This window comes from Leptosomus discolor, chromosome 5, assembly GCF_034619465.1.
Source record: "Leptosomus discolor isolate bLepDis1 chromosome 5, bLepDis1.hap2, whole genome shotgun sequence".
Taxonomy (NCBI): Eukaryota; Metazoa; Chordata; class Aves; order Leptosomiformes; family Leptosomidae; genus Leptosomus; species Leptosomus discolor.
This window is the reverse complement of record NC_141395.1, coordinates 59,832,968-59,854,138: the sequence shown is the minus strand read 5'-3', so window position 1 is coordinate 59,854,138 and position 21,171 is coordinate 59,832,968. Positions and strand designations below refer to the sequence as shown.

The 21,171-nt window shown below is 36.7% G+C and overlaps 1 protein-coding gene across 3 annotated transcripts in view; it reads left to right on the top strand.

Moving 5' to 3' along the window:
* The window catches only part of UBR5 (ubiquitin protein ligase E3 component n-recognin 5), a 90,247-nt gene that overhangs the window by 31,023 nt on the left and 38,053 nt on the right, over positions 1-21,171 (top strand). For all 3 annotated transcript variants that reach the window (XM_086465603.1, XM_086465602.1, XM_086465601.1), the window contains exons 8-18: positions 3,324-3,473; positions 5,457-5,668; positions 10,255-10,371; positions 10,451-10,561; positions 11,318-11,472; positions 13,455-13,572; positions 14,376-14,560; positions 15,330-15,439; positions 16,972-17,084; positions 20,630-20,773; positions 20,869-20,980. In XM_086465603.1, coding sequence (XP_086321729.1) covers positions 3,324-3,473; positions 5,457-5,668; positions 10,255-10,371; positions 10,451-10,561; positions 11,318-11,472; positions 13,455-13,572; positions 14,376-14,560; positions 15,330-15,439; positions 16,972-17,084; positions 20,630-20,773; positions 20,869-20,980 — 1,527 coding nt within the window. The remainder of the gene's footprint in view (positions 1-3,323; positions 3,474-5,456; positions 5,669-10,254; positions 10,372-10,450; positions 10,562-11,317; positions 11,473-13,454; positions 13,573-14,375; positions 14,561-15,329; positions 15,440-16,971; positions 17,085-20,629; positions 20,774-20,868; positions 20,981-21,171) is intronic.

Below are 21,171 nucleotides of genomic sequence, written 5' to 3'. Positions count from 1 at the left end.
TGTTTGAGTCTGGTTTCCTAGGAAACCAAAATACATGTTTTTCTCCCTTCACTGTCACAGTTTTGCCAATTTAATCCAAACTTGAAAGAGTAGGAGATGCTGAAGACATTGAATTCTTGAATATTTCATAAAAATACGCAGCTGAGAAGGGAGAGAACTTATGATCATCCCCTTAAGGGAAAAGGTTTAATGCGAGCACAGCTTGAGATCAGAATCGATCTAAGCAACGCCTTCAATTAACGAACCCAGTGATAATGCTGTGGATGGAGCTATTGAAAATAAAAGTTTTCTCAGTACTTGAATTGCTGCTTACACGCATACTGAAACTTGGATTTTTGTTATTGGTGGGGATTGGGTTTGGGGTGGGTTGGTTTGTTTGTTTTTCTTTTTTCCTTTGCGCTGGATATCCTTTTCCTTCCAATTTTCAATGGTATTTACTAATGAATCACAGGTACTTTTTTACCTAAATAGGTTGATCAGAATTATTGCATCTAAATGTGGAGGGTGCGGTCTGATTCTGGTCTAACATGGCACAAGAGATGAATGATATCATCCCACGGGATTTTTCTGAAGAGCAGGAAAATAAAGTCTTAGAGAACTGTTTTTCCCCTGGATTCTTAAACTGGATGTAGCCTTGCGGTATCTGTGTTTTCACAGCACTAAAAAAATTCCAGTGATGTTTGAAGGGGAGTGAATTTGGCTTCTAACCCTACTGGTTTTAGTGCACCTGTGTTTGCTGGTATACAAAATGGAAGAAGGGGGATCTTTTGCAGAAATATTGGAAGAAAATTAAATTCTGATTTGAAGCTGAAATAAGAGGGTAAGAAAAGGCTTCACTTTCTCACTTGTCTTCATGCACATTTAACAAAAAACCATGTAGTTTTGTTTCTTAAGTCTTATGGCTTGATTTTTTTACTTTCCTTTTTGGAAACACAGCTAAATTCAAGATGCTTGACGTGATGGAAGGTGTGTGAGCATGTCACAAGTTAGCATATGTTTTCTGTCAAGAGGATTTCTGGCTTAGCTTACCTTAATAAATACATACTTTCCATTTTGAATGAGCCTGGAGTGTTCTTTTCTGTACTGGCCAGTCCTGTTCTTAAAAAGAGATTGAAGTTTTTTTCAATTTTTGGCTGGATAGTGACCAAAAAAGAATGAGAACAAGTTGCTAGACTGTAGAGAGTTTGGAGCTTACCTAGGAAGGGATGGTTGTGGTGTGTATGGCAGGAGGGAAAAGGAGCAGCGTGTGAATATTGGGAGATACAATAGCCTCAGATGTGTCTCCAGTTCTTAGTGTGGTACTTACAAGATGACATTCTTAAGGTGAGGTGTACTGCTGCTTTATTGTTGTGGAAAGCCAGTGGAAAATAGACAAAGTACCAGGCAGGGTAAGGCCGCTCTGAGTGATCTAAGTGTTTTAGTAAGGCAGAGCCTGATTGCCAAGTCTGAATTTTTTTACTAGGATTTCCAAGCAGTCTGTCAGGGCTGACTTCCTAAAACATGCTGCATGAACCATTGAGTCCCAAATGGTGTGCTTTTAGAAGTACAGACTACACTTGAGAGGATTACTTATTTAATGCAAAAAGCATTTGTGTGGGTCTTGCTTGCTTTGAAATCCACAGCTCTCACTAGTTACAGCGCTGTTTTTCTGGAGACAGCTGGTTGTAGTTGGTATGTGTTACATTTCCCGGAGAAGAGAGTTTAGGAATGTAAGGATGAATATTCTGATGTACAGGGGTGTGAAAGTCTCTAACACTTCCAATATCAGTAAGTGGAACAGTTAAGTGAATTAATACTGGCTGTAAGTGTGGACCTCTGGCTCCTTTCCGGTTTTTGGATACCCTTTCCTTTGTGGTCATACCCCCTTCATTCCAGACACTGAGAAGACGACTCATAATAATCAGTTAAGAATGCTTTTATTTAACTTCAAACCTTGATTTATAGCTGCTATTTTGTTATACGCTTTTGCTGAAGTAGAGGCTGAGAACTGGATGTGTTGAAATTACACATGCCCCTTCTGTTTCCTGAACGGACTCTGTATAGCGTCACGTTAGCTTCATGAGTGGTTTAAGCATTTGAGGTTGTCCTGCTGCCAGGAGGAGCTATCCTGCCATTCCCTTGCGTGGTGGTGAGGTTTGTGTGCCTGTGTGGGTTAGCTGAAACCTTGTTTGGGAAGCCTGACTACTTTTTAGTCAGATTTGCTTGAAAGTTTGGGAAGGGGTAGAACTGTCTCCATTGGCAGCAGTAGGGTCTGGTCAGCTTTGCTGCATGTGGTGAGGTGCCAGCTGTTGGGCTCTATTTGACTACCTGGTTAAGTCAGTCTGAAGATTGCTTCCCACCTTACTTCTATACCCTATAAAGTATTGTTTAAAGCCAGGTGAATGTGCTAATTCTAGATTTAGAAATCACACCTTGCCCCAAGGAGGCACCTGCCACAAGGATGAAGGAGGGAAGTAGGACTGTCCTTTCCGTAGCAGCAAGATGGTAGTCAGGTTAATTGTCTTGTCAGTCCATACTGCTGGGCTTCAATGAATTACATGAATTTTCAGCAGCCTCTTTTGTGTGTGGATAGTAACCATAGTTTAGTAGATGGAAGGAAATTGTTTTATACTTGTAACAGTGATCAGTACTTCAGAGAAATTCAAGTTTTCCAACATAGAAGCTAGGGCAGTATTTAAATTAATCTTTTTGGTTTGTTTGTTTGTTGTTGTTTTTTTTTAATGCATGGTATTAAAAAATAGTGCTTTTTCTAGATAACTGTTCTTGTTCTGAACGTAGCGTTCTACTGAGAGCTGCAAGCCACTAGCCTGTGAATTAAACAAGTCTGTCATTCTCGGAAAGAAACGTTCCATGGAGGAACACAGTCTTTGACATTAAAGACATGGCTTTGTGAAGGCCAGTTCTGTCCTCCCTTAATTCTAGGTCATCTTTGCAGTTCTGCATTACGTGCATGAGTGTGTGTGCACATGTATGTGTATGTATCTATCTTACCCTAGGGCTTTGTTCTTTCAAGTGACAGGCTAAAGTTTGAATTTCTGGGTTACAGAAAAATGTGTTTTGGGCAAGTCTTGTTTGGGAAATGTGGTTAGATAAGTGACAGAGCAGTTCTTGTAGGGAAACTGGTTTTGTTCACTGGTCCGCCAAGCTTGATTGTACATGTGGTTGCATAGGAGGCACATGAGTTTGCACTGGTGAATCTGAAGAGCAGAAATTCAATTAATAGATAGGATTTTTTTGTTTTGATATTTGTTTAGTTGATGGTCTCTCTAGCTGATGTTTTAAGTAGCTGATTATTCACTTAAGACCCTTGTCTCCTCTTATAGAGGATCTTATGTCTCTTCTGGATGCTGACATACATTCTGCTCACCCAAGTGTCATTATTGATGCTGATGCTATGTTTTCAGAAGATATTAGTTACTTTGGTTATCCATCCTTTCGGCGCTCATCACTTTCCAGGCTAGGCTCATCCAGAGGTAATTTTGCACCTTTTTTCTTTGTAATAAGTAGTTTGCTGTGGAAAAAGCTAGTGCTAGTACACACTGGTGGTTTAGATTCTGATTTAATGCAAAAGTAGACTGTGATATGTTGTCAAATATAGAGTAGACAAATAGACTGTTACTCGTCAAAATAATTAATGAATTCTGACTATTAGCAGGTAAGTTCTGCAAGAACCTTGATAGTCATGTATTTTAAGTCTAATTGTTGATCATTGGTGTTGCAAGGTGTTATAAAATTTTTGCATGTTAAGTTTTTTTTTAAACTATAGTGTAAGTACCTACTAATACATAGATTGCGTTACAAATATTTAATTTGGCTCAAAAATGAGTAACAATTGATGACATGCAGCATTCTTAATATTTTCTCCCCTCCCTCTCCCCACCTTTCTTTTGGGTTGCTCTTTGTTCGCTATTCTTCACATTTCCTTAATTGTTCCATGACAGAAGTTACGTTTATGGAATGGGGAACTTTAGGTGTTAAGGAGGGAGAAGAAACCTAAATTTTACTTTTTGGAAGCATTTTTGTAGTTGGATAAAGAGAACTATTGGCAGCTGATAAAAAACCTCCTTGAGCAGTGTTAAGGCAGTTTAGTTTTCTTTTGGTTTGTTTTTTTTTTTTTTTAAAAAGCATATTACACTTAAAAGATTTGTAACCAACCATGCAGCAATTGCCTTTCTTTTTGAAGCTGTTGCGCAAATGCCTAGAGTATTTCCAAACTGTTAATCCAACCTCTGCTGTGACTGTTTGTTTCATACAGTTTTGTTGCCTTTCATAAACATGATTTAGTATATTAATTGCTGAACATGTAGGTTTCTGTTACAAAATTATTAGTCAGGGGTCACCGTGTTGTTTGCTAGAAAATCATAAGTACAGTACTTGATGAAATGTATCTATAGGACAAGCTGTCGCGTTTGGCTTATGTAAAAACCTTCCCATTTGTCTAATACAGCAAAAGACCCAAGACTTGGCGTAATTTGTTGAAACTATGATATAATAATGTGATAATCTCATACCTGTAATTCCAGTTGACTTTTGTGAGCCTGAGTGAAGTACTTAATAGGTTAAATGCATTATGTGCATGTACGAATATTCAGCATCTGACATAACTCCTAAATTCCTCCTTTTTTTTTCCTTTCCTAAGGTTATTCTATATAAGACGTTACCACGAATTTTATAATCCTTATTTTCCATGCATAGTTGACTCTTGGAAAGTTAGTTTGATTACCTGATTTAAAAAATTTATCTGCATGAACGAACTGCAGAGTACTGGCTTTAGACAGTTTGTAGGCCAATTGGAGGGGAAGCATTTTGGTAAGGAACATTTTCCTACAAGGATCCTTTTTAAAACTTGTCTGACTCGTGAAAAGTTTTCATTTGATCTACTCAAAACAGATACACTTTAATTTATTAAATCCAGTCCTATGGAATATTGCTTTAAAGAAAAGGGGTTGGATTATCAAACATGTATATCAGAGCTTTTTTTAATGCTTGCTTTCTTTAACCTTTTCGAATCACTGTTTTTTGGGGGAAAGTTATTATGAAACTCTCTAATAAATACTCTTTTTTGGTTTGCATAAAGATATCTAACAGACTATATAGACTTAGATTTTTTTGTGTTATTACTACATTGATAAAACTTTACTACAGAACTCTGCATATTGTACGATAAAACTTAAAATTGCAATGTTAAATGTATTTGGCCTCTTATGATGTAAGTGAAAACGCTTTAGCATTTTTTATAGTGCACAAAACTATAAGATTTTATTTCTAGCTTATTTTTATGTTTAGTAATTCTAAAGTACATATGCTTGAAAGGGTTAATATATTGAATGTTGCATGTCAGGACTTGAATTTTAATCTGTGTGAGTAGATTTAACTGCTGTTAGTTGCATCCTGAAGGGTCTTTACTAGAGAGTGGCTTACTTTTATCCCACTGGTGTGACCCAATTGCATACCAGTTCTCCTTCTTCCCTTAGAGAGAGACTCTGAGCTGTTGCGTGAACGTGAGTCCGTTTTACGTTTGCGTGAACGAAGGTGGCTTGATGGAGCCTCATTTGATAATGAGAGAGGCTCTACAAGTAAGGAAGGGGAACCAAACCTGGACAAGAAGAATACACCCGTTCAAAGTCCTGTTTCTTTAGGAGAAGACTTGCAGTGGTGGCCAGATAAGGTATTGAAAATTTTTTTCCTATTTTATTTGCATGCTGTGCGATACATCTGTTTATTTTTTCCAAGTAAATACTCTGTGTTTCCTTTTCGGATATTACATCTCAGTTCATGTGAGATAATGTAATAAAGCATGTTCTTTATTATGGACTTAGGAAAATTATAAATAAGTAGTTATACCCTTATAGCTGCACTTCTGTTATTACTGATTTAATTTTCTTCATGTGTTTTGAAGGCACTGCTGTAGATCATAAGGTTTGGGGTTTTTCTTTTTTCTTCTTTTTTTTACTTAAGTCCTCAAAGCATTTAATAGGCAATAGAAAACTCATGAAACAATTTCAACTATCCTTCATCAAGGAAACCTATTTTTGATTAGCATTACTATTCCCAGAGATACTTTCAGTTTGAGTGGATCAGGTTTTTAAGCAACAACAGTGAAAGTTGACATTTATTTGCGGTTGTGTTTTGAGTTGACCCATAAATTAAATGAGTATCGGTTGCTCCAGAATCCCTTTGGCTTTGATTAGATGGTTTTCTTTGTAACCCCAATTATGTTTTCAAGGCAAGAAGTAATTCCCATGTGATGTATAAGAATAATGGGAACACCAGCTTCATGTAGCTAACTGTCTATCTGTAGTTATTTTCTTTAAGAGTTACCTAGATGCCTGGGGAAATTCCTTTAAAAAACCAAAACAAACCCAAACAAACAAACAAAAAATTCCTAGGAATGGAAGTGATAATCTATGGTTATTAGACCAAATTTTATGGACTTGGGATCTCTTTCTAGTGTTCACATTTTTATCTGTCTACAGTATCTGTGAGGTCACTATTTTGATATGTCACGCTTTCTTTTTCTGCGTCTCTGGTTTTTGCTTTCAGACTAAATATAGATAGTGAGCTTGAAGAGAAAGATGAATTTGAGGCTTATTTCTGCTTGCAGCAGCTCACCTTTAGCTGCTATCATCTTCATTAGGGCACTCAAACTGAGAAATGAAGACACCTAAAAAAAATGTTTGTCTAAGAGTTGCTCTCCCAATCAGAACTTTTATGATTAAAGTGTGATTTTGTTGTTTTCAGCCAGTAATGTTGAACTTCTGTGTCAGTGAAAATTGGCAGTATTTGTCCCCCTTGTTCTCTCATAACGGTAGAGAGTATTCTGGCTTCAGTAGAGAGAGATTTTAGCGTCAGAGAATAAATGTAGTTTAGATTTAGAATACTAACTTAACTTTTTTATTTCCACTGCTGTGTTTTGGCAACATTATTATAGCCATTATTACTGTTGGTTTTTTTGGATTTGTTCTGGTTTTTTACTACTTCAGGAAAGTTTTTCCATTTAACCCTATTCCTCTCTCTGGCCCTGAAACTTAGTTACAAAATTAGGGTTTGGGTTTTTTCCCCTGGATGTTTTTTTTTGTAATTTGCAAACTCAGCAGATCCTGCCCTAGGACAATTGTCGCAGTCTTTTATTGGGCATCTTTTATGGAATTAACTTGCTGTGATAGCTGATTGCATGCTCGATCGATTTAAATATACTAATCTTCTGCCAGAATACCTGTTTGCATATGCACTCATATAAACCCTAGCTTCCAGTTAAATGAAGGAAAAGCCTTTCATCTTTTTCCAAAAATAGTTAAACTTTTCATCCTGTCCTTCAGCTGAACATTCGTAAGAAATTGTTCTACATCTTTCATTCTGTAGCCCCACTCCAAAGTTTTGTTGTTGGTATTTTCCAGCAGAAATTCTTCAAGGTGAATCCTGAGGGAGGTGATTTAGCTGAGAGCCTGGTCCAGATGTTTCTTCCATTTTGAAAATTAGAAAGGAGGTCTTGAAATGTTAATGGAAGAGACAATAAGCTAGGGGAGAGATTAAAGTACATGAGGAATCGCTACAAAATAACCAATCTTGTTTGCAAATAGATTTCCTTCATTTGTCATTATTTTGACGTTTGGCATTTGAGACAGAACTGTAGTAGTCAGTGATGAGGACAGTTAACTTGTGTTTATGGGAGGTAAAGTACCAACCTGAGAGGAATGGCTGAAACTTTTGAAAAGCTGATAGTGTTCCCAAATACATCAGTTTCACTCACAATCTGAGACTGATGCTGTTGGGACATGTTGCATAGGTACTGAGTTTACTCCACCAAATAAGTGAAATCAATTGGTCAAGAATTCAAGTCAATGAATGAATTCTTCCGATAGTTCAAATCTTGTTGGACTATAGTACTGTTAGTCTACACTGCCACATATCAGAGCCGCTCCATAGTATGGCAAGTATGGCCGTTATTTTCCTGCTAGACTGTAGTTAGGTGCAAGCTGAGCCTTTAGTTTGTTCAAGTAGGTATATTCTATTTAGATATTGAGATATTAAGGTTTTGTCAGCAATGTGAGTCGTCTTCAAGTATGTAATTTCTCTGGTCTGAAGTCAGAATTTATAGTTGAATGCATAAGACTCCGATGACAGAACCATGTTGTTCTTGCATCTTGGTGCTGTTAGTCTTTTGAAGGGCCTCATGGAGGTGTGTGTAGCATTGGTTCTGTAGCATTTAGATCACAGCTGCTAATATTTTGATGGAAGGGAGTGAAAAATTTTGAATGGCAGGTCTCTCTAGTGTGGAGCTTGTGGTATGAAACTGTTTATAAAAACTTGTAAAACACATTATCAAGATTAAAAAGTCATAATGATACTGTCTTGGAGCAAAAAATAATTGCTTTCCATACTTAACTTTGAGGCATTAGGCTAGATAACCTCTGAAGATTCATTTATGCTTATGAAGCAGAGATGCATCTCATTGAACTGCAGTAGGTTCTCATGGCAGTTCTTTCTCAGAATATGCAATATTTATATGATGGCAAGTATTAATCATGACTCAGATTAGCATTCATGCTACTTCTGTGCTGTATTAGTAGATGCCCTCCAGAACAAAGGAATTCTCTTATGATTTAACTAATCCTCGATCCTGTTATCAGGGTATAAAAGAGAATTGCTTGTAATTGCTTCTGTCCTTTCCTGCTGCCTTCTTTATTTTCTTTCCCAAAATACTGATAAATACGTTTTGAGCTATTGGTAAGAGATGTACTGAATCCCGTGTTACTCGAGGGCATGCTCACACCTTTTGAAATGTGCACTTCTGGGCATGAAAATAGTAAAAAAAAAAAAATAAAAAAATTTGTATGAATCCTGATTTATGAAACTAAAAATGTTTCCACTTGTAAACTTATGTGTCTGACAGAAAAGTCTCTCAATTTTGGCGACAGATAAATGTACTGGATGGTGGGGGGTTTTTTTAATGCTTTGACAAGAACTCGGTTTCTCATCAGATGGTTGAATTGCTTGAATGTGGGATATTGTAACCAAAGAGAGTCAGCTAAAGATATTGATTGGGGAGATAACTACTACAGAGAAGACCAGTTACCATGTTTCTGTCTTTCAGATTTGTAGCCGTAGAAGACATCATTTGATTTTTATACTAGTTTAAGTTGTTCTTTCATTTTTTAAAAGCTGTATTCTTCCTTAAGTGGAAGGAAAGTTTTAGTTGTTACCAGTAAAGAAGTTTAGAAAGAACATGGTTGTCCTGTAGCTGCACTTGCTGAGGAGCAGTGAATGGTTGGGCCTTACAAACGTTTCTCAGTAAACAGAAGTAAATGTGTTGTGAAATCATGCAAATTCACAAGTGTGTAGTTTGAGATTCCTTTCAGTGCAAGGGGGAACAGGAATTTGGAAAAAGTGAGATTGTAAGGCCGCAACATTGATAGAGAACCAAATCTAAGAGGGGGGAAAACAGGCCTGTGAGATCCAGGTAACGTACAGGATGAAGCAATTGAGCATTGGTGCTACCGAAGTAGTAGAAAGATGCCATATGAGTTCTGGTAAAAAGTTGAAAAGCAGAAAAGGGTGGAGTGGGGGGGAGGGTGGATAAGCCATAATCACAACCTTTTCCAGCATATCAGTCATAACAATGCATTAATGGGACATGTAGCATGCCGATTTTTGTTTGTTTGTTTTTAACTTTATCTTGTCTGTAGTTACTTACCTTCAGAAGTGAAAGATAAGAATTGTTTAATTGATGAGGCAGTGAAGTTGGCAATTGATTTCTCAGGTAGTTGGAAAATCCCCACATGAGTACACTTAAGAATGAAATAATGAAATGATGTTGCTTTTTTGTTCAGTTCAAAAAGCCAGAATTAGAGGAAATTTTTTTTTTTTTTTTTAATGTCAGAAGTTAAGGGATCTTCCCGTCTTTAATCCTGTGAGCAGTGTTTTGTTCTTCAAATACTGTGGAAGCTCTCAATAAACTGTCCGAGTTAATTGCCATGAATGTGTTATTGCTAAACTTCAGGAAAATAATATGTATTTCTTTCTTCCTTTACTCTGTCAAAAGCAAGAATGCTTTTTTGTGTGTGTGTGTGTGTGTGTGTGTGTGTATTTGAGGGCATGCTGAGCTTCAGACAGCTGGTTATATCTATATTTTTCAAGTTCAACATTCACGGGAACTCTGAAAAAAACACAGTTACATATTCATTTTTTTGCATTTATATATTTTTATATATATTTATAATTGCTGTCTTAGACTGTGTATTTCTGTATTTGTAGGATGGAACAAAGTTTATTTCTATTGGAGCTCTCTATTCTGAGCTTGTGGCTGTTAGCAGTAAAGGAGAACTCTACCAATGGAAGTGGAGTGAATCAGAGCCTTACAGAAATGCACAGGTACTGCAGATCTTTAAATTCTTACCTTCAGAATGAGTTGTGTGCTTTGAATATCTAAAATATTTTTTTGTTTCCAAAGAATCCTTCGCTACATCATCCACGAGCCATGTTCTTGGGATTAACCAATGAAAAAATAGTGCTGCTTTCTGCAAATAGTATTAGAGCAACTGTTGCCACTGAAAATAACAAGGTATGATATGTGTGCTGGTTGCTGAATTTGACAAAGGTGTTTTTTTTTGGGTACTTGCAATATGTTATAGAGAATTTGATTCTTCAGCTTCATCAGTACTAGAAAGTACTTCATTCATTCATTCATTCATTCCACTTCTTTTCCTCTATCAGATGTAAAAACAAAACAGAAACCCAACTGGTGTTTTGTAAAAATGCAAAAAGCTAAAAATTAATAATAATAATAATAATAATAATAATAATAATAATAATAATAATAATAATAATAATAATAATAATAATAATAATAAAAAAAATCTGGCAGATTTACAGCTGAATCAAAGAAAAGATACATGTTTTACCTGATAGTCTGAAATACTTGACTTCTTGCCATTACAGTAGAAACTGACAATAGCTTAAGAATAGAGAAACTTGTTAATGTTCTGTATGTATTTACTAGAAAAAATAAGGGCATTGAAGCTTTCAGTCCTATAAAGTTAGTTATCTAAATATGCTTTTCTGACTGGTTAAGAGTGAACTTGAAAGTGATTTGGTAAAGTATGTACACTTGTTCGAGTATTTTATTGACACCTCTTTGTATTTTTCTTTCTTTTTTTTATTTTTGTTGGGGACTGGAAATAGAAGGGGGAAAAAAAGTCCTGAAAAGCTAACTTCTGGGGAAAAAAAGGTGGTAGGGGGCAAAATCCCAGAGTGAATAATTGTTTGGGTTTTTTTTTTTCCCCTACCTTCTCTGTTCCTTTCTTCCCTTCTTCCTTAGGTTGCTACGTGGGTAGATGAAACTTTAAGCTCCGTAGCTTCTAAATTAGAGCACACTGCACAGACATACTCGGAGCTTCAGGGTGAACGGATTGTTTCTTTACATTGTTGTGCTCTTTATACTTGTGCTCAACTAGAGAACAACTTATATTGGTGGTAAGTAAATACTGTGTTTATGTACAGCAGTATAGATCCACTGGACAGCTTCATGCCCTTGGCTCTGAGAAGCATTGCAAAACTACTGAACCGCAGTTGTTCTGAGTTCTGTAACTCTGCACTTGAGCTTAGGTTTCCTTTTTGAAGTGTATTTATTCTCTCCTTTAAGGCCTAAAGCTTTTGGATCCAGTTATAACATCTTCAGGAGAAAAAGGTTGTTCTTTTAGGAGATGTGTATAAGTGCTTTAGCATTCAGATATATCACTACTTCGCAGTATCAGAGAATAATCTTCTTTATGCCTTCCAGGCGTTTTTCAGATTATAAATAAGGGAAAAACTTTCTCACGTATGAGTTCCACATTCTTCTGTCAGACTGATAGAAAATTTGGTCTGTTAGTTTGTGGTCCAAATCTTAAAGAAGGGAGAAATAACCTCAGATGCTCCCTTTGGAGCTTGTTGTTAAAATATAACACTTTTAAACATTGTAAAATATGAAATGTTAGTTAAAATATTTTAATTAACAATTTGATAATTAAGAAGCCTATGTTTAAAAAAAAAAACCCACAAAACAACAACAAAAACCCCACAACTCTCAAAAATAACACTCCCAGAAGAGCTCTGAAATGAATTTCATATTTGAGCAAATTCATTGAATATTACTAATGCATTGTCAGTATGCATTATTTTTGTCAGCATGTCAGGAGTCGTTGCATTACATATCATGCCCAAAGCTCAAGTAGCTTTTAGGCATGGATGAGTTAAATCCTTGATGATGAGCTGGAAATCAGAACATTGAAAACTGATTCTATGAAACAGCTTTCTCATTAAATTCTAGTAACTGTCTGGAAAATATTTAAGTACAATCATAGCTAGGCTTGTAAACTTACACAGACGTATTTTCTTCCAGCTTCTAGTCCCAAATCTCAAAACTACAGCTGTCTGGTCCTTGGCCCTTTCATTATGTCATGGCTGACATACCTCACTTAGAGTAATTACTCTTAGTATAGAAACTAATAAGCCGTAACTGTGGAGCTACCTGGCTATTAGAACCTGCCATCTTTACTGCTTTTAGAGTAATCAGGGCAATATATAAAAAGACTTACCAGCATGTATATGTAATCTTTGAAAGCTGTTTATTTATTAACTAACATGTCCTTTCTGGGAGGGGTTAAATGTCAGCAGTGGTGATTTTATGTTAGTCAGATTGATGTAGGCAGAAGCTTCTGTTACTATTGATATCCATGATTACAATGGTCTGTAGTACACTAGACAGGATTTCAGTTTCCAGTGTTGCACAGGACTGATGCTTTTCATGTTTTACTTATCATGAAGGAAGCTTTCGTATAAAAGCATCTAACTTATAACGCACTGACTAAAACGTGGAGTATCAAAATAATAAGCATGCTTAACTGTGTGCGTAGGCATTATTTTCAGCTAAACTGAGTGGATCCAATTACAAAAGCAGTGTCCTTTTTTCCCCTGTCATAAGAGTCCTAGACTCCTTCAGCCATGTCCCCAGGGAGAACATGAGGCTTTTAGAATTTAAAACCAAAAAAGCTTATCCTGTTCCCCAGTGACTGCAAATTCTGGAAATTATCACTAGTCATGGGAAAGATATCTTCAAGTTCAGAGGGGACAACCCACAACTTGAAAGCTGTGACTGGAGCCTACCATCTGACACAGAGGTCTTGCAGCATTTTGGACTACTTTGAAGGAAAGCCATTTGGCAGTGACATATGTTACATGCTCTCCCTCTTCCTCCTCCTCCTAATAAATTGGCCAGTTGAGGTGAATTTGGAAAGTGGGGGTGAATGTAGACAAAGATGTCATTTCTACAGTGCTTTGAGATTTTGGAGAAGGTGGCACAGAGACTTGTGTGTTTTGATCATGACTGCATTAAGCAGAAGGAATAAACTGTTGAAAGTTATAAACAAAGCATTTCTTTCATAGCCTTCTAAAAAATAACATGTGTTTTTCTGCAGGGGTGTGGTTCCTTTCAGCCAAAGGAAGAAAATGCTAGAAAAGGCCAGAGCAAAAAATAAAAAGCCTAAGTCTAGTGCTGGCATCTCCTCCATGCCAAACATAACCGTTGGAACCCAGGCAAGTGCAACTGTCCTAAGTGGCATTTTTACAGTGCTATATGATAAGCTTACAGCCTGCTCTTAAACAAAACAAAATAAATTAGGTTCTATTCTTGTTATGCACCAAGTTATATTAATAAAATAGACTTAAAATAGTGTGTTTTAGTTATATGACTGTAAATTGATGTGTCCTGTTAGTGTTGTTATTGTTTTAGAAGTATGATTATTGCTGCAAATAGAGGGTCAAGCTGTACTCGTACAAAGTACTTCTATTTTAACCTGTCCTCTGATTCTGTATTTTCAGAGAAAGTAAGTGTAGAAATATGATTCCCAATAGAGCACGTAGCTTTATAAATTATTTGGCATTTAAATGCCTGCAATATTAGTCTGGGTTGGGTTTGTTATTGTGGTGGGATTAGCCTTTGGTTTGAAGCCTTTACCAAAAAGGTTGATACAGAGGTGTAGGATTCTTTGTGATTAGTATTAGAACTAGTATGAGACAAACCAGCTCCTTCCTGGGGAGTACCTTTCTTTTGGTTCTCAATCCATTCTTATCAACTCTGGGATGAGTCTTTGTTATCGGATTATTTGCTTCTTTTGTGGTTGAGCATCTAGATACTATATATTAAACAGTTGCACTGCTAAAGCTGTTGCTTTCAGCTGTGAATTGCACAACAGCATCTTTTTTCCTCGCAAAGTGCATAGTTCCATAAGTTTTCTTATTTTTTGACTACTGTGTACGTCACCAAGAAGATGCATGACTATGTGATTTCCCTCAGTATAATCCATTGTTTTCATAGAAACAAATATTTCTGTCTGTAGGTGTGTTTAAGAAATAACCCTCTCTATCATGCTGGAGCAGTTGCTTTTTCAATCAGTGCTGGAATTCCTAAAGTGGGCGTGTTAATGGAATCTGTTTGGAACATGAATGACAGCTGTCGATTTCAACTTCGGTCACCCGAGAGCTTGAAAAACATGGAGAAAGCTAGCAAAACTACTGAGGCAAAGTAAGTGTTGAGAACAGACGCATGCACACAGAGCATTTCGTTGATATTCTCTTTGAATTGGTGATTGTTTAAAAATTGAAAAGAAGGTCAGGTTTTTATTGGTTTGAACTTTTTGCCTTCTTTATAAGATTCTACCTTTCTTCTAAACTCTGCTAAATGTGCAGAAATGCTCACTGCAGGAAAGGCGCTCAGCTCTATGAAACCACTATGGAAATGTGAAATGCAGAAGGAATATTAAATGAAGACTTCTCTGCAGTGTTTCATAAAGTTTCCAAGATTTTATATTTGAATAACTGAAAGTGGTATTGTTATGGAGCTGTTTTCAGGCCCTTCTTCATAGCGTTGAGAAGACCCGTTTCAGCCCCTCCATAGTTCGAAAAAAAAATAAATCATTGGGTTGACAATTGCCATTTAAATGTTTCTTAAAACAGATTTAAACCGTTTCAAGAAAAGCTTGAAAAAGTTTTGCAGTTCTAGAGTTTCAGGTTACTGCATAAAGCTAGTAATTCTTCACGTCTTCAAATGAAGCGCATCTAAGGATGTTTGTTTTCTGTAATATTGTGCTCAGTTAATGTTGTAAAGCTAATCCCAGCATAGCAGCATTCCTGACATCAGATGTACAGCCTTGTCAGGATGTTTGTGGCAAGTACGAAGCTATTTCGTTAAAGTACTATTAAAGGAACGTGGCTGGCACACACTGAGACTTTGCCCATTGTCACGGAAAAGATTTCACCTTTTCCTTTCATCATTCTAACACATTTTATTCTAGACCTGAAAGCAAACAGGAACCAGTGAAAACTGAGATGGGTCCTCCGCCATCCCCGGCTTCCACTTGCAGCGATGCATCTTCAATAGCAAGCAGTGCATCAATGCCATATAGTGAGTAATGTGTAGCTCATACTAGTGTAGATAAGAAGCTTTCATAAAAGGTAGTTCTACAAAGATTCTGTACTAATTTCAGAATCCTTTTCAGTCTTTCAGTCTGAACTGCAATATATGTGAAGGCTTTAGATAATCAGTGAATTGTCAGTGTTAAATTTAAATGTATTAGTATAAGCAGTGACTACTTCATGTAAGGCATATCTAAGCAAGCATGACACTTAGTTCCCAGAATCAGAAGTATCTTTCAGGAGGTGATCAAGAGGAAGTCTGAAGATAAAATTGTTTCTGTTTAATTACAATGTGATAGTGAGTTTCTTTACAGCCTAGAGTTGAACTTGTTTTGGAAAATTTCTTTCTCAAGATTAAGCTGTTCTTGCACAACTTGCCTTGTGGGTGAACTTCAGTGCATAAAGCAGTAGTTTGTCGTCTGTTACATAAAAAGTCTAAAACTAGACATCCCTTACTAAAGCAGCAAGAGAAGTTTTATAGTACAAGTTGCACTTAAAAACCTAAAAGGCTGCATTAGAATTCATGCAACTGACCTCTTAAGCATTTTTTTTGTCCATTTAAACCCATACATTTTTAAACCCATACATTTTTAAAGGGTTAATTACAATGCCATCATTTGAAGAAATTTTTCTGCTCCAGTTTCTTCCACATACTGCAGTTTTAAGAGATGGTCACCTAGAGAATCAAATGGCCTCATTCAGTGACCAAGAGTCTTGTGTGCTTAGATCTGCAGTGGTAATTAATTTTGCTGGTAGAGTATTTTGCTACTGATTTCTTCTCTTTTGCAGTTTTCAATTGTAATTTCTCATTGACTATAACTTTGCATGGGATTTTGAACTAGTGTTTGAAGTTAACTTCACAGTTATCTTGGAAGTTCTCTGCTGCTTACTTTAAATATGCTGATAATATTGGTTATACTATATACTCAGTTCAGGAGATGAAAGGTTCGTGTCAGTGTTAATTTAGCCATGTTACGCATTTAAATTCTGAGTGTACTACAGTTACTGTTCAGGTAATGTCTTCACGGCAAATCTAACTGTATTGCAGTTAGCCCAAATAGCTATTTTCTGCCTCATTTGCTGCTTTTCTAGATATTTACCAAAAAATCCATACATGGAGAACAAGCAGACTTTTTGTGAGGGTGATATAAAGCACGGTAGCAGGGCTGAATTGAAGGGTCTTGCAGTGTCAGCCTTTTTACTTACAGCATGAATATCTGAGCCCTGCCAAAACAATTTCTTGTATTCTAATTATTTGCTTAAACGTCGTTAAAAATTGCTTAGTTTATCAGATAGGCTTTATAAGTGCTAATTTCTTAGAAAAACATGAAAGTGGCATGATACAATGCTAGGTAGCTCTGACTTCTGAAGTCGGATTCTTGTTAACCTCTGGTTAAGTTCTATATTTGACTGTTGATAATTTTAGGAGGAGGAAGTTTTTGGTGTCTACTGAACATTGCATTTTGATGCTTTGATTAAGTATTTCAGGTATTTTTTTTGGTAATAACTTTTCTGTCTCAGAGCGGCGACGATCTACTCCTGCCCCAAAAGAGGAGGAGAAGGTGAATGAAGAGCAGTGGTCTCTGAGGGAAGTTGTGTTTGTGGAAGACGTTAAGAATGTTCCTGTTGGCAAGGTTTGTCTAAAATACACAGTGCCACCATCTTTGGGGAGGGAGAAAAAAAAAGTTTTCCCGTTTAGATAAGCTAACTGTTAAAAGAATCATAGTTTTGGGGATGCTTGAGAATGTTTCTGACTAGTTTGACTTTTTTTGCATTTTTATTTCTCCATAACACAATGGTAGTAATAGACTGAATGTGTTGTGAATAAGTGATGAATCTTAAGGAATAACATTCTGGTGCTTAAAGTTGAACCACAATATTAAGAAAAGCAGATGTCGTTTTATCCAGAACTTGAGCAATAAGCTTCCACATGTCCTGTGAGATTTTGGAAGTGTTACATGTGTTGTGACTGACTTTTACGTACACATCAGCTGAACATTTGGGTGAATCTCATGTTCTGGCAATTGAAGAACAGAAATGTTTCGATTAGAAATGAGATGCTTTGTTAATATGGCTATAAAGTTATTTGATTTATTACTCCAGAAAATCCATTTGTTTGTCCTTGTAATTTTTTCATTTACTCTCTAGTAGACCTTTGCTCTGAGTAGAAGTGCTATAGAGGAAAATAATCCATTTCTCCTTTGGCATTGTTGTGTGATGTTAGGAGGGATTAGGTCATCTAGACAGTTCTCTGCTGTGCTTTTCAAAAATAAGAGCGACAGGAAAGCCAATAAAGGTTTTCCACAAAATGAAGAGGTTGGGTTGCTTTCTGCTTGATTCGTAGAAGATCCAAAAAAAAAAAAGTTATCAAAACAACAGAAGACGGTTGGGTTTAGTCAGAGTTACTTTACTTGCAACCCTGATGGGTTTACTTGTGCAGCAGTGGAAGATTTGCTTTGAGCAGTATCTTTGGAAGGAGGAGGGCCACAATGAATTTTCCTCATCAAGTTTAGGGCATTTCTGCAAAAGCAAGCATGGAGCAACTTAATTTTTTGAAACACTTCAGTTTCTGTAAACGAGGTTTTGAGATCTAATGGAAGTCACTGAAACCATTGCTTACCTCTAGTACCAGCTTTGGGAAAGCCCCTGTGGTCCTTATCTGTTCTTCCTGGTTTAGGCCCTAAGATTTTCAGCACAGGCTGTTTTACTATTTCTGTATACAGTTGTAAAGGTGTCTGTGTGCTGCATCGAGAAGAACTACTATAATAAATATAGAAGAGTTTGAATTTTTATATGTTGATATTTTCACTGAAGTACTAAAACCAGTAAATGGGCTGTCTTCTGCATACAGTTATTGGTACTGAGTCTATGCTATATCAGTTGTTTATGGCACAGATACTTTTTTTTTTTTTCATAAAGTGTGCTGTCCTTTTCCAGTGATGTGTATGGTCATTCACTTTTTTCCTTTTACAGTTTTGTAACACTTTATCTTTAGAGTTTAGGTAGAATCCAGCAGACAAAACTAAAGTTTCTTTGCTTAGTGGTGTCCAGGTTAAAGACAGAAATACGGTTTATGCCCTGTTATATGTTCCCTTTGTAGTTTGGATCAGTGGTACAATTGTATGAAAAAGACTGGAGGCGCCTCTCTCTGCAGAAGGGTTACTCTTTGCAGTGTTCTCCAACAGGCTCCAGAGTAGCTCATGTTGTTCACTGTGGAACTGTAATGTTTGTAATTTAGCTTGTTGTGAGCTGAATTAAGCACAAAGAGGATCTGCCTTCTGAACAATCTGACTGTTCTGTGCATAAATAATTTTTGAATATGTACAGAGGTTCAGACTGCAAAAACTTTTAGTTATGAAGGTAGGATATGTTAAATATTTGGGGATTGTGTCATTTCTTGAGGTGTGTTCCTTCCCCCCACGCCCTGATTACAAATGTGAAACTATAAGCAAGATTTCATGTGCCCTGCTAGATGTTGACCATTTAGAATCTTCTGTTTTCAGCAGCAGCCCAAATTTACAAAGCTTCTGTAGCAACATTTAGTCATTAAAAAAAAAATTCGACATGTCAGACTAGAAGCTGTGGTTGAACCATTAGCATGTGATTTCAGGCTTACAAGTTAGTCTGATTACCTTAAAAACATCTGAATGTACCTTGATTAAATTTTTTGACCAAATCACAATTTTTGTCTAGAGTGCTGTCTTGCAAGTCTCAATAGAAATCTGTCTTTGTGCAGTCTAGATCAGAGTTAATGTTTGTGAATCTTTTGACTAGGCCTGAATTTTGAAATTTTGAGGTAGTATTCTTACAGCCACTTGTGATGCTCTACTACTAGAACTAGGAACTCTCCTACTAGAGTGAAGTTGCTAGTGCTCTGACTCTATCCACAATAATCTTTGTTAGAAAAAATGTGCTAATACTTTCATACTTGTCAATAAATCCTTTTCTATAGTGCACTTGACAGGCTTCACCTAGCTAGAGAAATTGGGAGAAAACATGGAAATGCCTGGACTTTTATTACCTATACTATCTTGAAAATTTGACAGGCGGTTTTTATTGTCAGGGATGATTTAGATAAAGTTGATTACATCCAGATCTTTAATATTGCTGTGCAAGCACTCTCTATGTAGAAACTGTTGAGAAATTAGGGTCTAATCAAGATTGACGGTTGCTTGTATTTAGTTCTGATCGAGCCTGAGAGCATTCCAAGACCTTATTTCTACTCAAAATTAAAACATTATCTGCCCTTCCACCTGACACCTTCCCTCTTAGCTTTGTTTTGCTTTTGAGAAAGTTATAGATTCAGCTGTAAACTCAAAGGGCCTTGCTCTTTGGTGGTAGCATAAGATGTTTCTATATCAAGGAAACTTATTTTGACAGTTCTGATTAGATATGCGTGGCAGCAACTCTTTAGAGAGGCTTACAATCTCAGAAGTGACTGTGTCAGTGTGGGGTTGAATAACTTTCATTTCCTTGGGAGGCAGACGAAGACACAGATGCATGAAGTATGTCTGGATAGACTTGTCTGTATCCTTCGGTCCTAAGGGACTATGTGGAGAACGTTATCATTGAGTGTAAGGAACAGGTAATTGATCCATGAACCAACACTTCTTTTTTCTGCTATGCACAGTCACCTTGAGGAGTGGGGCCAAAAAAAAAGAGTGATTTCCTGCTTCTTGTAGCTAATGGGCACTTAATGAAGTAAGAGGCTCAGTGTCGATGGTTTTTGTTGAATAGTTAGCTAATGTATGGATCTCATTGCCACAAGAATAGTGTTTATTTCTGAAAGTGTTTGGACGAATTAATAAGAGAAGGGTCTGTCCAGGCTATTAAACATGAAGTTGTCCTGCTGTAGCCAGTAAGTGGAAGCTGGAAAGATACCAGGGAAGTTTTGGTGGGAGCTTCTGTAAGTCAGTTGGTTGTGTTCTTGTTGGACATAGGATGTTGAAATGGAGCGATCTTTAATCTGATTCAGGGTCATTAAGATATCCAAGTTTTTAAGATTTCAGTAATTTTAGCAAAACAACTAGGCTAATGACCCAGAGCTGTAGAATTTTATCACTGATTATTGTCAACTTTTTTCTTTTCCTTATAGAGGTCCGGTTTATTTTGAAGCAAATCAACCTAAACAGTTTCTGTTAAAGGCTTTTGGTAAAACTGTAATGTGTTCTGCTTGTAGGTGCTAAAAGTGGATGGTGCTTACGTTGCTGTGAAATTTCCAGGCACCTCCAGTAATGCAAACTGTCAGAGCAGTTCTAATTCAGATCCTGATCCTTCTTCTCTTCTCCAAGACTGTAGGCTGCTCAGAATAGATGAACTGCAGGTATGTCTTTGTGAAACATGGAGACAACAATCAGTATTTTGAAATGTCAGCACTGTGTGCTTAACTGCATCTTAACATTTTACGTATGTTTTCAGGTTGTAAAAACTGGTGGAACTCCGAAAGTTCCTGACTGTTTTCAAAGGACACCTAAAAAGCTGTGTATTCCTGAAAAAACAGAGATCCTAGCAGTAAATGTAGATTCAAAAGGTAAGTAGGACTTACCCCGTAAGATACTCAGTGGATCCTTTATTACCTGTCTGTCTTCCTAGTGGAAGACAACTCCTGTCAAACTAACATAAACAGGTATTTCCACTGATACTAGGAATTCCTTAAAAGTGCTTTAGTTAGGAGTTTATTTACTGGATACCATCAGTAAAAGACATTTACTTTTTTCTTCA